This window comes from Sminthopsis crassicaudata, chromosome 1 (genome assembly GCF_048593235.1).
Source record: "Sminthopsis crassicaudata isolate SCR6 chromosome 1, ASM4859323v1, whole genome shotgun sequence".
Lineage (NCBI taxonomy): Eukaryota > Metazoa > Chordata > Mammalia > Dasyuromorphia > Dasyuridae > Sminthopsis > Sminthopsis crassicaudata.
In genome coordinates this window covers 101,451,486-101,465,231 of record NC_133617.1, presented here as the reverse complement: position 1 = coordinate 101,465,231, position 13,746 = coordinate 101,451,486, and the positions used below count along the sequence as shown (strand labels likewise).

Below are 13,746 nucleotides of genomic sequence, written 5' to 3'. Positions count from 1 at the left end.
TATTTATGGATAAGAGAGAATGGTTTGGACCTTGAAATAATCCGTGGGACAAAATATTACCAATGTAAAAATTCCACCATTAGGTTTCATTATAAAACAATAAGGCTCCCTTTCAAGTAACCACAAGGCATGTATCACTTATATGTTTGACAAGTAAGGCTGTCTTCCATATGAACTGTTTTCAGTAACTTATGTTTTCCTTATTCCTCATTCATACAGCTTTCTTTTTTCTTCTTTGCCTTTCTAAATCCCAGCTATCCTTCAAGACCTGGCTCAGGCCTTGCTTCCTTTCATAAATTCTTCTAAAACTGCTCTAAACCACACTGCTCTTTCTTCTTTTATTTTGCTAGCACTTGTAATTTGAACCTCATAATTTTGTCTTGATTAGATATTCTCTTGTACTGTGCTTTGATTGTTTCCTGTGTACAAGTCTTGCCTCCCAAGTAAGATTTTTAAAGTTTCTCAAGATAGAGCATTTTTTACTTCCTTTTAACTCATAAAATTTATTCAGATGAAAAGTTTTTAATCTGGGAGGTCAAAGAACTTTTTTTTCCCTAAAATTATTTCTTTAATATTTTATTTTTTCCCCAATTATACATAGAAATAATTTTTGGTCTAAGAACTTAAAAATTATTGGTAATGGCTTTTCAAAATAATTGATTCTATTTCTTTTATTTTATACATTAAAAATAAGAAGGTGTCTATGGACTTCACTAGTCTGCTAAAGGGGTCCATGACAAAAAAAGATTAAGAATATCTGGTAAAGACAGGGGTGGGGTGGGGTGGGAAGGGGTTAGTCTTCCAGATGTTCCTGTTCATGAATGATATTGTGCTTCGATCACAAATCTTAGCACATTTTAAAGACTCCTAAATGACATCCACAATTACTCTAACTATCCACATAGGAAAAGCCATGTGGAAGAAAACTGCATATCATTAAGACACTGATATAGTTTTATGGAAAACTTGTAGAGCTCATCCATAAGACAATGCCTAAAATTGAATAGGAGGAAGAAGGCTAGATTGCAAAATTCTTTTAATAATCCCAAGTTCTTCCCTGACTAAAAAGACTGATCTTTTAAATACCAGTATTATCATATGGCTACCAAATACAAAACATTAAAAATGCTTAAGAATAGAAGTGGATGGTAACCTAAAGAACAATGGAGAAGTTCATGATGAATGTGATCAAGGTGTAATATATTACAAACAAAAAATTGTTGAGAAGGAATAGAAAGGATGTCATAAAAAAAAACTGAATGAGCTAAAAATATGGGCTAATCAAGTTTGGAGAGCCCATAAGCACCACTAGTATTCTCCTGATGTCAAGACAAGTCAAGGTATGGCACTAGCGCACTGGCAGACTCCATGCCATAAGCATAGGAGGACAAAGACACAAAGATAAGAAATGAAGAGAATAATTAAGGATCAATGGATTATAATTTGGATACTTAGAGGGAATTCTTATATCAGTGAGATCACAGATCTATTGGAGCATAAGTGAGATTGAACAGGGAATCATTAATCAACTTGAGGAATTCCCCCATCAACCTTATAAATTAAATTATAAAAATAAATTTAATATAAATTAAAATTCATTTTTGAAGCCAAGCACAGGGAACATCCAGTGACCATTTCTGCTTTTTTTTTTTTTTTTTTTTTTAAATATACAAACTGACTGGCCATATTTCAGAAACTTATGCTTCTTACTGATGACTGGCTGAGAATCAGCTGCCTCTATCTATCACTTATAAAAGTGAGCTGTATCATCTCTCTACAATTAGAGAGAGAGGAAGGAGGGAAAGTGAGAGGAAGAGGGGAAAGAGAAAGAGAAAGAGAGAAAAGAGATGGGAAGGAGAAAGAGAATGTCAGCAAACATACTGAATAAACTGGAAGTAATCAACAGATGGAAGGCACTATTATTAGGAGGATAAGGATGGTTTTTTATAGAAGGTGAGATTTTAGCTGGAACTTCAAGGAAGCCAGAAGGTGATTATGAAGGAGAACATCCAGGTGTGAGGGATGGCTAGAGAAAATGCTCAGTCAAGAGATGGAAAGTCTTTTTTGTGGAACAGGAAGGAGGTCAGTGTCACTGGATTGCATAGTTATGAAGGGAAAGACTAAGGTCTAATAAAATTTGAAAGACAGAGGGATTTATACATTTTATAAAAGGGTTTCAACATCAAACAAGAGGTGATAGGGAGTCTTTTATTGAGTTATGGCTGGGATAGGTGGATTATAGTCAGACATACTTTAGGAAGATAATTTTGGCAGCTGAGTGAAATGAAAAGAGATTTGTGGCAGGGAGATAGATCTACCAGCAGGCTACTATAATAGTACAGGTAAAAGCAACAGGATTTGGTAACAAATTGAAGATGTAGAGTAGAGGAAAAAAAAGGATCAACCATGACACTTAGGTTGCAAACCTGTGTAACTGGAAAGAATAATGACAATACTTTTAACATTAATAGGAAGGTGGGAAGAGGAAAGAGCTTGGAGTGGGAGCAGGAGGGGGAGAGAGAAAATTCTAGACACATTGAGTTCATGTTCATGCTCAGTTTGAGATGGTCAACAAAGTTGGAGATGAAAGAATGGATGTCAGAAGAAAATTTAAAGATGGATAAGTAGAACTGAAAATCATCAGCAGAGAGATAATTGAATTCATAAAACCTAGAGAGATCACTAACTGAAATAATAAAGAAAAAGAATAGGACTTAATTCCCAATATCTTATGACTCTTAGTTTAAGACTCTTTTCCACTACAAATAAGGGCTTAAGTGTATCAGGCAAAGTATTCTTTATGGAAACACTTCTGTAAATGAAAAAATCCTTTTGTCAGGAGTATGTAAGATGATTATTGTTTTACTGTTTATACCAAGTATCTGTCTAACATTTTTCTAAAAACTCTTTTAGAGTTCCAAAGATGTTGTAGAAAAACTTCCAATTAATTGTTCTGTGAAACACTAAGTTGGTGATGGGATATACTTATTTTTTATCATGCTTCTGTAGTATACCAGTTGCACAGAAATTTAAAAGCAAAATCTGTGTTCTTTGCATCATTAAATATATATTCCCAGTTGTCAGTTCAGGGGGAGATGTCTAGCATCTATTTAGCTTCTTATAACTTTCCCATGTTCCTTAAGAAGGCACAGAATAGACAATATCATCATTGAGACTAGGCATAAACATCTCCTTCTAATAGACCAAGATGTACAGAGGAATATGAATAAGAAAGGGCCTTACAGATTATTTGGTCCAGCATGTATTTAAACAGAAAGTCTCCTTTTGCCATTCTCAGACATTTATTCTCTGCCTTTTCTGTGTTATACAAAGGAAAGATGCATATACAGTATTGTGATTCACAGGTAGGAAAATAAGTAATTTATTCCTTCTCTTCACTGACTTTTTAGTATTTGATTTTATTAAAATTTAACTATCGTTGACTAAATACATTAAATTACTTAAAATCCAGTTCTACATTGTGCCTCTCTCCTCTAACCCTAACCAGAAATGGAACTAAGTATAAGATAATTCAGCACAAATCCATCATACTCCTAGAAAAACTCAACATACATATTATACTTTGGTTGTAGCCTAAAGCTTGTCTTATAGTTTATTTTCTTTGTAGAATCAATCATTGTGAATCCCATGAATAGAATAATGAAGATCTCCAAGTATTTTTGTCCTAAAGAAACTTTAGGATATTTCTATCACCTTTAAAACTATCTTATTAGGCAGTCAAAAACCAAGAGTGTGCTCCACAATGTTTAACTCCTGGTTTTTTACAAAATGTGAAACTTTCTGGACTTATAATTAGCTAAAGTAGGAAAAAGAAACACTATGTTTCCCCAGGGGGATGTTTCTAGGCAACAAGTGGGCATAATGCCCTGTACTTGGAAGGCATAGGTGACCAACACATCCAACATCTCTGACTGTTGCATAAACTGTCCTGTCCCAGTTTGTAGCTGTTTAAGAAGAAAGACAAAGTAGGGTGTGGGAAGCCTAAAAAGAGGGGAACAACAATAAAGACTGTTGTAATATTCCAGGATTTTTTGGCTACACTGTTAGCTCTCATGGCAGTTTGTCCCTTGCTGTTTTCTCAAAAACAGATTTTGGAGATAAACAAACCCTGGTGCTGTGTTTATATGTGGCTATCCGTTTCTATCATGACCGAAATGAGACCTGAGAAAGGACCTCTCCAGTCCTCACTTACACACCATTAGCCCAAGTCAAGAATAAATAGGTCACCTACTTCTTTCTGATCCAGTTGGAGAGAGGATTTTATCAAGTCTCGGAGTGCAGTAAGTTGTTTCTTCTCTTCATCCTGAGTCTGCTTTATCTGAATAAGAAGAAATTGCTTTCATTATTTACCTCTGCATTTCATAGGCCCGATTTAATTCAACCCAATGCACCACTCATCAAACATGTACACTGGGCAGCATTGATTCACTTATCAAAATATGTAATGCAATGCCATTTTTGAAAATGGCACAGGCAAGTCCAAGACTCCTCATTTATGAATGTGCCAAATAGTATATTTTGAAGGAACTTTAAGAAGATATGTGATGATATGTCCTTTCCCCAAATAACTAATTTGGGCTACCAATTAAGACCCTGAAGTGTTATTTTAGTCACAAATAAGAAAGTAACATTGATAATTTGTTCTTTGGTAACAAAAATTTTTATTAATGGAAATCATATTACTTAATTAAACAGTTACTTGAATTCTTTTTTTAAAAATTAATTTTATAATTATAATTTTTTTGACAGTACATATGCATGGGTAAATTTTTTTTTTTTTTTTTACAACATTATCCCTTGTATTTGTTTTTCCAAATTTTCCCCTCCCTCCCTCCCCTAGAGGACAGGCAATCCCATACATATTTAATGTGTTACAGTATAACCTAGATACAATATATGTGTAGTTACTTGAATTCTTACAGTACAGTTCCTCCACAGCTTTTTAAAAATAATTTTCCCCCTGAGGCAACTGGGGTTACATGACTTGCCCAGGGTCACACAGCTAGGAAATATTAAGTGTCTAAGGCAGATTTGAACTCAGGTCTTCCTGGCTTCAGGGCTGGTGCTCTATCCACTGCAGCACCTAGCTGCCCTTTCAAACAGCTTTTAAAAAAGTGTTTTATTACCTACTATTCTACATTTTATTAATGGAAAAGAGAAATATCATGTATAGTCTTTCAGAGAGACATGTTTCAAACTATGTTTTAAGAAGCATTTGTAAATGGAATGTATCATTATTAGAAATAATGAGGAATATACTGTTCAACCATAGGCATTCAAAGCTAAATTACAGTGCATGCCTTTAACATTATGGGCACTAAGCCTAAAAATTCTATTCATCTTTTTTGTTTTTCTTCAAAGATAGTAAAATATCTTATACTGTAGACAGAACAGCAATAAGATTTCAATGCAACTACATTAGGAATATAAATCAACTTAGAAGTTATTATTAGCCCCACACAAAAACTGGTGTGTCTATTACCTGGCCACTGATGGCCTCATTAATTGAGTTGCTCTAAAAGCCCATCTTCTCAAGGTATATATTGACAAGTCACTAAACTGTGAAGTTGTTGTCATTTATTTTATATGTCTTTCTGCTACCGAGTCTAATTGACTGGTAGTGTTTATCCACATAAGCATGTTAAAAGCCATTTACTCCACAAATAACTTACATTATATAAATCAGCAGCCAACTTTTCAATGTACTGTTTCAATTTATCCGCTGTTTTCAAACCATCCTGAAAAAAGCTACAATAGAAAATAACTTATGATTTATCAACAATATTAAAAAAAAAAAACCCCACAAAAACCAAAAAACAACCAAAATTATCCCACTACAAAACTGGAAAATAAATTTATACACATTTTATAATTGAAGATTCTGAGGTCCAGCAAAATTAAGCATCTTGTCCTAGATATACAGGAAATTAGGGGAAAAGAGGCTTAGGATAACAGTAGACTATCAAAAAATAGGTTTTATGTAGTAGGTAAGAGATGGGGAGGGATTGTCAAGGAGTTGTGAGTAGGGAAAATGAGAGTAAAAAAAGGTCCATATTTCTTCTATTTAAGAGAAGCAAGGGGGGAGTATAGAAGGGGAGAAGATTCAAATAGGGCAATCTCTTCTTCCTTGAGCAAAAAGATAGGAAGTTGTGGAGGGAAAGTAAGGAATAAAATATTGAAAAAGATTAATTTGTAGAAGGTAATTTAGAATGAAGACATCCTTTAGTTTGGGGGCTTCTCAAGAACGTCTTATCTAGTTCGAGCTAGTTTTAATTTCTTTGAGTCTTTGATTTGGAAAACAAGAGAAGGCCGGTACCTAGCAAAACAAGGACTGACTTGTATAGAAGCTACTCAATAATGTAACAGTAATTTTACTAAACCCTAAATAAGCTAGTTCCAAGGATGGCATTATACTAGTGTCTCTCTGGTCTCTCTGACTGTAATAGGAAGAGAGAAATAGAGGAATGGAAGGGACCTCAGAACCCATTCAACCCAACCCTCTCATTTCACAAAGGAGAATACTGAAGATCAGAGAAGTGCTAGTAAGAGTCAGTGAATTAAACTCATGTTTCCTCTTTTGTTCTTGATTCTGTCTTGTTGAAATATATATTTCTCTGAACTTGAATGAATATGTGACGCAAACTTACTATAAATACACAAATATTATCCCAAGGAGTCACTCCACACCACTATTCAATTTATACAATAACATTTATGCCTTCCAAAAACCCTATTCTCACTTGTCTTGGCATGGAAGTAACCTTGGATGCTCTAAGAATAGGTAATGACTGCACATGGTATGGCAGATTGCACCCTGTTGTAAAGGGTTGGAGTAACCTTCCAGTGGAACAATCAGCCTAAATTACCACCAAAATGTGGGCTATTAAATGTTTAATTCTTTCATCATAATTACCCATGGAGCAGTCTTCCCAGAAAGGAAAAATAAAAAAGAGATGTTAACAATCAACAAAATATAAGAAAACATTTTTCGATAAAGGTAACTATTATTGCCATGTCCCAAGGAGTTTAAACAAAAGCCATAGTCTTTATGTATAATATAATGAATTATATGTACCAACACCAAGTCAGGATTTTCCTTATTTATCTGACTGTTGGACCAGTGGGGATGGCTTTAGTCTTAAAAGGCATGTTTTGAAGGGAATTTTAAAATATTTTATTGGCAAAGGACCACACATTTAAGTCTGGAAATCAATAGGTTGATGTTCCCTTAAGTTCTAAATCAATAGGCAATGTTGTTCTGATATAATAAGTTTAAGACAGAATAGCACAGCTCATAAGTTTCTAATATGATTCTAAGTCTGATTAAATGTTTCAATATGATTCACACTTCATATCTAAATGAATCTTCAGTTTTGAAATTATTTTAAAAGTCAATATGTGATCAAATCAAGTCTCTGAAGCTATGCTGAATACACAGTTAACATTGATGGGAAAAGGAATGCATTATACTTGGTTCTCATCATTCTAAAGCCATAGGAATAAGTAACTGTTTTCACCCCCTCCAACTGCTCATATACTTCCTGAATTGGCTTTAAATTAGCTAGTGTTTAGAAAAGCTCATGAAAATGAAAATTAAACTTTTGAGATACTTTTATCTGAAAATATCATGAAGATTATTTGCCAAATTAAAAATACATACACACACCAAAATCCAAAAAATGATCCTTCAGTGAATCAGTTGTTACCTCAATTTGAAAATCTAATTTATACGCTCATGGCTTTGACTAAATTAGATATTGATCCAAGGCAATCCAAGTTACTTAGTGACATTTGTTCCTAAATGTGCCTAGTGAAATCCAGTCAATCTTCAATCATATGCCATATATCCCCATGGTATTTAAAGACCATAATGGTGATTTAGAGAATAACGAATTACTTTCCTTTGCTCAAATATTATACAATTCCCTTTGATTCTGAAAAAAAGGTGTGAAATTTCTATGCTTCAACTTATATGGCCTGAAAAGCATTCCTGGGAGAAAAAGAAAAGTTTTCCTAAAGTTTATGGACAATAGAGTTCTATGCTCTAATTGCTGTGATGAGCCTTATGATCCTACTAGCCAGTCCCCTACAAACACTCAATCAGTCTGGAGTTAAGGGGTTAGCTGAGGGTTATTTATTTAAAGAGGAAGCAGAATATTTCTTTTTTTTTTTCCCCTGAGGCTGGGGTTAAGTGACTTGCCCAGGGTCACACAGCTAGGAAGTGTTAAGTGTCTGAGATAAGAATATTTCAAAATAAAATACTTTTGATGACACTGTGTTCTTATAGCTTTCAGTGTTCTAGTGGCAAAAAAAAAAAAAAAAAAAAATCTTAATAAAAGCATGAAAGTTGTTGTTTTTTAAAAATTATTAGATCTTCACAGACTCTCAGAGTCAGAAGAGAAATGAGATATTATCTATTTCAACTTATACCTGAACATAAATTTCTTCTGCATGTGGATGATACGTGGTCATTCTAATGGCCTCTAATAAGGAGAACCTATTAAACCCAGATGCAGCAAATTCAAGTTAAGGATAATTCCTCCATTTCCCAAATCAAGCCTAAATTTACCACTTTGTAATATCTACCTTTTGTTCCTAATTCTGGCCTTTGGGACAAGCAGGATAAATTGAATCTCTCATCTATGTGCAGTTTTTCAAACACTTGAAGACAGCTATCATATCTCCCCTATCTCTCTCCTTTTCTGGGCTAAACATCCCCAATTTCTTCAGCAGATCCTTTTAAGACATGCTCTAAAAGACTGTGATTTATGACTACACTCCACATGGATGCCTGCACTGTGTAAAGTGGCAGATTAGATTTTTAGCTCTTTGCTTAAGGAAAAATTGCCTAACAATTACAGCTGAGTTCAAATCCTGCTTCAGATGTTTACAGTCAAGTGACTCTTACTTAACCTTTCAATCTTAGTTTCCTCATATGTAAAATAGATATAAACATAATACTTATTATACCTATACTTTATAAATAATCATAACAGTAATTATAATAAGAGGGTTGTTATGAGGATCAAGTGAGAAAAAAATAGAAAGAGTTTCACAAATATTAAAGTACCATATAAACATTAATTGTTGTTTTTGTTATTATTTCCTTTCACGGAGTCTTTAAGAGGAAGCTAACTAACAGTTTGCCAGGCAATTTCACTTCAAATACAGGTTGGAGTAGGTGTATTCTGAGGTTTGACCCACAAGTATTTATTGGTTCTTTTCAATGAAGGATTCTGACACTTTGATTCATTTTGACTTTAATAAGTTGGCCTTCTTTGATTCTAATTTTTTTTCTGTAAAAATTTGTCCCTTTAGAAAACATTTGTGTTTTTCCTTTTTTTTTTTTTTTTTTTTTTAAAGGAGGGTCATAAGTTATAACATATATGTGTATATAGATTTTTTTTTTTAAACACCTTGAACAAACTTTACTAGATAGCCTATGGGATTTGGATCTTGGAAAACCTCCTAATCTAAGAAAAAAAAAAAAAAAAAAGACCATTACCAGAGAGCTGCAGTGTAGAGAAGTATGTAGCTTATTTATTGCCAGGAATATGAATTCAATAAAATGTGTTTAGAAGAAAACAGAAACCAATGAAAAACAACTTCTTCAAAAATTTCCTCTGGTAAATTAAAACCAAAATGGATGTTGGTCTAAAATGCCATATCTCAGAACACTTCAGAACCATTCCCCATAACAAAAAGCACTGGGACAAAGGTTAACTGGGATATAGAAGCTTCTTCTATTGATGGAGATTAGTAACAGATTTTTTCCCTTGCTACATCAATTATATTGCATTGCTGCAGAATACTGTTAAATGTTCATAATTTTTTCAAGAGAAATTCATTCTTTCTAGGTTATTTTGTATTACTAACAATATAATTATTAATATTTCATCACATCATTAGCATATTCTTTTGCATTATTTAAACAAGGTATTGGGCTGATAAGCATCAAATATTAGAAATGACCACAGCTGTTTGGTTGCTTTTGGGTATGATTGAATTTTAGTAAACAGCTCTTTGGATAAAAGAGATGATTTAAATTATTTAATATGAAACAGTATGCATGAATTTTGACCTGTATGAATGCGCCTACAATGAAGAGGATGCCTAAAAAGTATGGAAATTATATAAGTGAATTAAAGTCATTTGGATTAATACTAATACTAAGTATGCTATAAAAAAACAGATTTTTAGACTGCAAGCCTGACACATAATATTAATATATAATATGATAACATTACAAAAATGCACATTTGCACATATATGTACATGCACATACATGATATGAGATACGAGAAAGACACATAGGATAGTTGGTTCTAATTTTGTTTGGTGACCTTAGATGAGCTCTTTATCTTCTCTGGGATTTGTTTTATTAATACAGAAGTTCTTCCACCACATCAGCACCTCCACTTTGGTACCAGATGCACTAGGATGTTAAGTGACTTGTTCATGTGAATTAGAGTATGTATAATTAGAATCCATTTTTCTTAACTATAAAGTAGTCCTCTACTCACCCTACCAGCAGTTCTCATATATGAATTGACTCTTAAAACTTTTAGTGTGAGCATTTAGAAATGGGCAAATACTACAATAAGGGATTGATTTATTTTACTGTTGATTGTCCAGATTTTAGAAAGTAATAGAAAAAAAATGTTAATAAGTCAAAGTAAGCCTAAAAGGGTATTATGAATACATTTCCCTCCCTAAGTTCTAGTTATTAAACACTTACTACTAATAAGTTCTTTATTATATCTATATATTTACTTTATTAGAAATTAAAACTATTAGAAATTTATTAGAAATTAGAAAAAAGGTAACATTTAAAAACATTTTTAATTTAAAATAAAAACAAACCCAATACATGTTTATATAAATAACATTTTAAAATAAAAAATTAATAATATTTTCCAAAACAAAACACCATTTTTGCAAATATCTAATATGTGACTTAAAAAAGACAAATGAATTTTCTTATTTGATTCTGCATTCAATCTGTAATGATACGTGGTTTATGTTGAAGTCCATAAAGAAAATCTCTTCTCACACAAATATGTAGTTAGGAGGGGGAATATTTTAATAAACAAACAATTTTTAGTATTATTGTAAAATCAATTTTGACCTCATGGGCTCTCTGAAGGGAAGTTGTAGGCCCTGCCCCCTCAGGGATCTGCAGCCTATATACTCTGAGAGCTGCTATAGTAGGCCATGCTCCCTCTCTCTCCCTTAGAGGAACATTAGTATGATTAATCAATTGTTTTTCTTGAAGAGAAAGTTAAAATGCTATCATTACCTATCCACTCTCATTAGAGAAAATTACTAGTTGATTCATCAATCTTCCAAAACAATATCTTACTTCTGTTTTTATTGTCATTCAAAAACAAGAAAAAATGTTATTAATGGTAACTTATTTATTTGAAAGGCTTATTGATTTGGAGCTGGAATGGATCTTGAAGGCCTTCTAGTTCAACCCTCTCATTTTATAGATGAGGAAATTGAGGAAGTTAAGTGACTTATCCAAAATAACACAGAAAATAAATCACAAAGACAGAATACGGATCTAGGTTCTCTGATTTCCAAGCCAGGATTTTTTTGCACTACCAAGTTACTTTCAACACATTACAATACATAATAAGATAATAATAGCTTGTATTTCCATAGTGTTTTTAGATTTATGAAGTACATTTCTCATAAGAGTTCTGTGAAATAGGTAGTGAAAATATCATTATCCCCATTTTATAGATGAGGGAATTTGAGGCCCTTAGAGCGATCTGCCCACATCTACACAGCTACAAAGTGCTGAGGCTGGAATTAGAAAACACATCTCTTTAACTCTAGATCTTGCACTTTTCCCGATATGTCACTAGATATAAAGGTTATTAATAAACAAAAGAAGTTATTTGAGAGGTTCTATTTCCATTTTTTAGAGATCCCTTCCAGTTCTTTCTCCTATTATTTTCAGTGAGATCTGTCTGAATATAATTGGAATGGATCTGATGTAGTTTCAGAGGTAGCCAGGGTATAATGGATAGAGTGATAAAGTTTGTCTTCCCGAATTCAAATCTGATCTCAGACATTTGTTAGTTTTATGACCCTTGGCAAATTACTCAATGTTATTTGCCTCATTTTACTCATCTGTAAAATAAGCTGGAGAAAGAAATGGCAAACCACAAGAACTTTGCCAAGAAAACCTCAAATGGGATCACCAAAAGGTAGACACATCTGAAAACAACTGGACAAGAAGATGATGTTTTAAGGTCTTTTAGCACTGTGATACTCTCTTTTGTAAATACTCTTCTTTCATAAAGGATCACTGTTTTAGTGTAGGATTACTAAGAACTGACAAGATGTTTTCTTCAAAGAATGATCCCTTAGACCTGAGACTCAGAGAGATTAAATAAGTTGATGAATCACGGATTTAGAATTGGAAGAGATCTTAAAGATTATCTAGTTCAACTATTTAATTTCACATAAAAGGAACCTGAAGCCCAGAGGATAGAAAGTATCTGCCCTAGCTCATAAATCTAGTAAGCAGCAAAGAAAGAATTTGACTTCATGTTCTTTGGTTCCAAATTTACTATTTTTTCCACTGTTATCCAATTCAGACTAGATCCCAGGTTTTGGATTCTATAGACCTTGCCTTAAATAAGAAATTTTTAAAAGGAAAAAAAAAAATAGCACTATAACTGCCATATTAAAAAGTTATATTTGCAATAAACATTCCTCCTTGTCTCCAACTCCTAAAAAACCTTGTTTGCCACAAACTTCTATATAGAGCTTTTCCTGATATATTCACAGCTCATAAAGCCTCCCTCCCTCAAATTAACTATTATTTATTCGGTGTATGTATATGTTTTGTATGCTTATTTACTATATTTATACACTGTGTCTACTGATACAATGTAAGGTTTTTGCAAAAGGGGACTGATTAATTTTTTGTCACTGAATCCCCAGTGCTTAACAAATAGCAGATGCTTAATCAAATTTTGATTAATTTTTAAAATAGTAAATGCATATTTTTCTGTAACACAAAAATGTGTGTATATATGTACAAACAAAGTGAACTCAGAAAAATGGTGTCAGTTGGAAAGATAAACAAATATTGGATATTGGCACTTTCACAGCTATGGAAGATAATAAATTGGATCATTTCTACATGTCCTTTCCCTAATTCTATTCACCATATCCTTAAATGGATCAGCTTCTTTGTAAATTCTACAGTTCCACTGAATCTTCTACCCCTTCCTGTCTCCTTTTTGACTCTGGGACATTGAGCTCCAACCTCCACATTATCTATCTCCAAGTGACATATGGGGACCCCAGCACTGAGTCAAAGAATAAACTCTTCAGGGGTGTTGGTTCCCAGGGATCTCCAAATCACCCCTATCTCTTGGCCAGAGGAATTGAAGACAAAAGAAAATAAGATGCTGTTCTCTAAAAGGACTGGTTAGAGAGGGAAGCAGTCCCAGAATTAGAGAAAGAAAAGTCTGTTTGCTTAACCTTGTTAACTTCAGCAATAGGGATATCTGGCATAGGAGGCCTTACTGTATGCCAGGGATCAATAGGGAAATTGTAGTTATTGTTTTGACTGCTTCTGAGGAGGTCAATGTGGTTAAGAAAAAGTAAGATCTATAGTTAAACCAATAAGATAGGTAGAATCTGCGGCACAGTTACAAAGGAAATTTTCATAAAACCATTATACTTTACAAGATCTTGCAA

At 33.3% G+C, this 13,746-nt stretch overlaps 1 protein-coding gene across 12 annotated transcripts in view; it reads right to left on the bottom strand.

Moving 5' to 3' along the window:
• Nucleotides 1–13,746, bottom strand: part of ASAP1 (ArfGAP with SH3 domain, ankyrin repeat and PH domain 1) — a 568,420-nt gene that overhangs the window by 107,969 nt on the left and 446,705 nt on the right. For all 12 annotated transcript variants that reach the window (XM_074265489.1, XM_074265495.1, XM_074265486.1 and 9 more), the window contains 2 exons: nt 5,694–5,769; nt 4,253–4,339 (listed from right to left, as the gene is read on the bottom strand). In XM_074265489.1, coding sequence (XP_074121590.1) covers nt 4,253–4,339; nt 5,694–5,769 — 163 coding nt within the window. The remainder of the gene's footprint in view (nt 1–4,252; nt 4,340–5,693; nt 5,770–13,746) is intronic.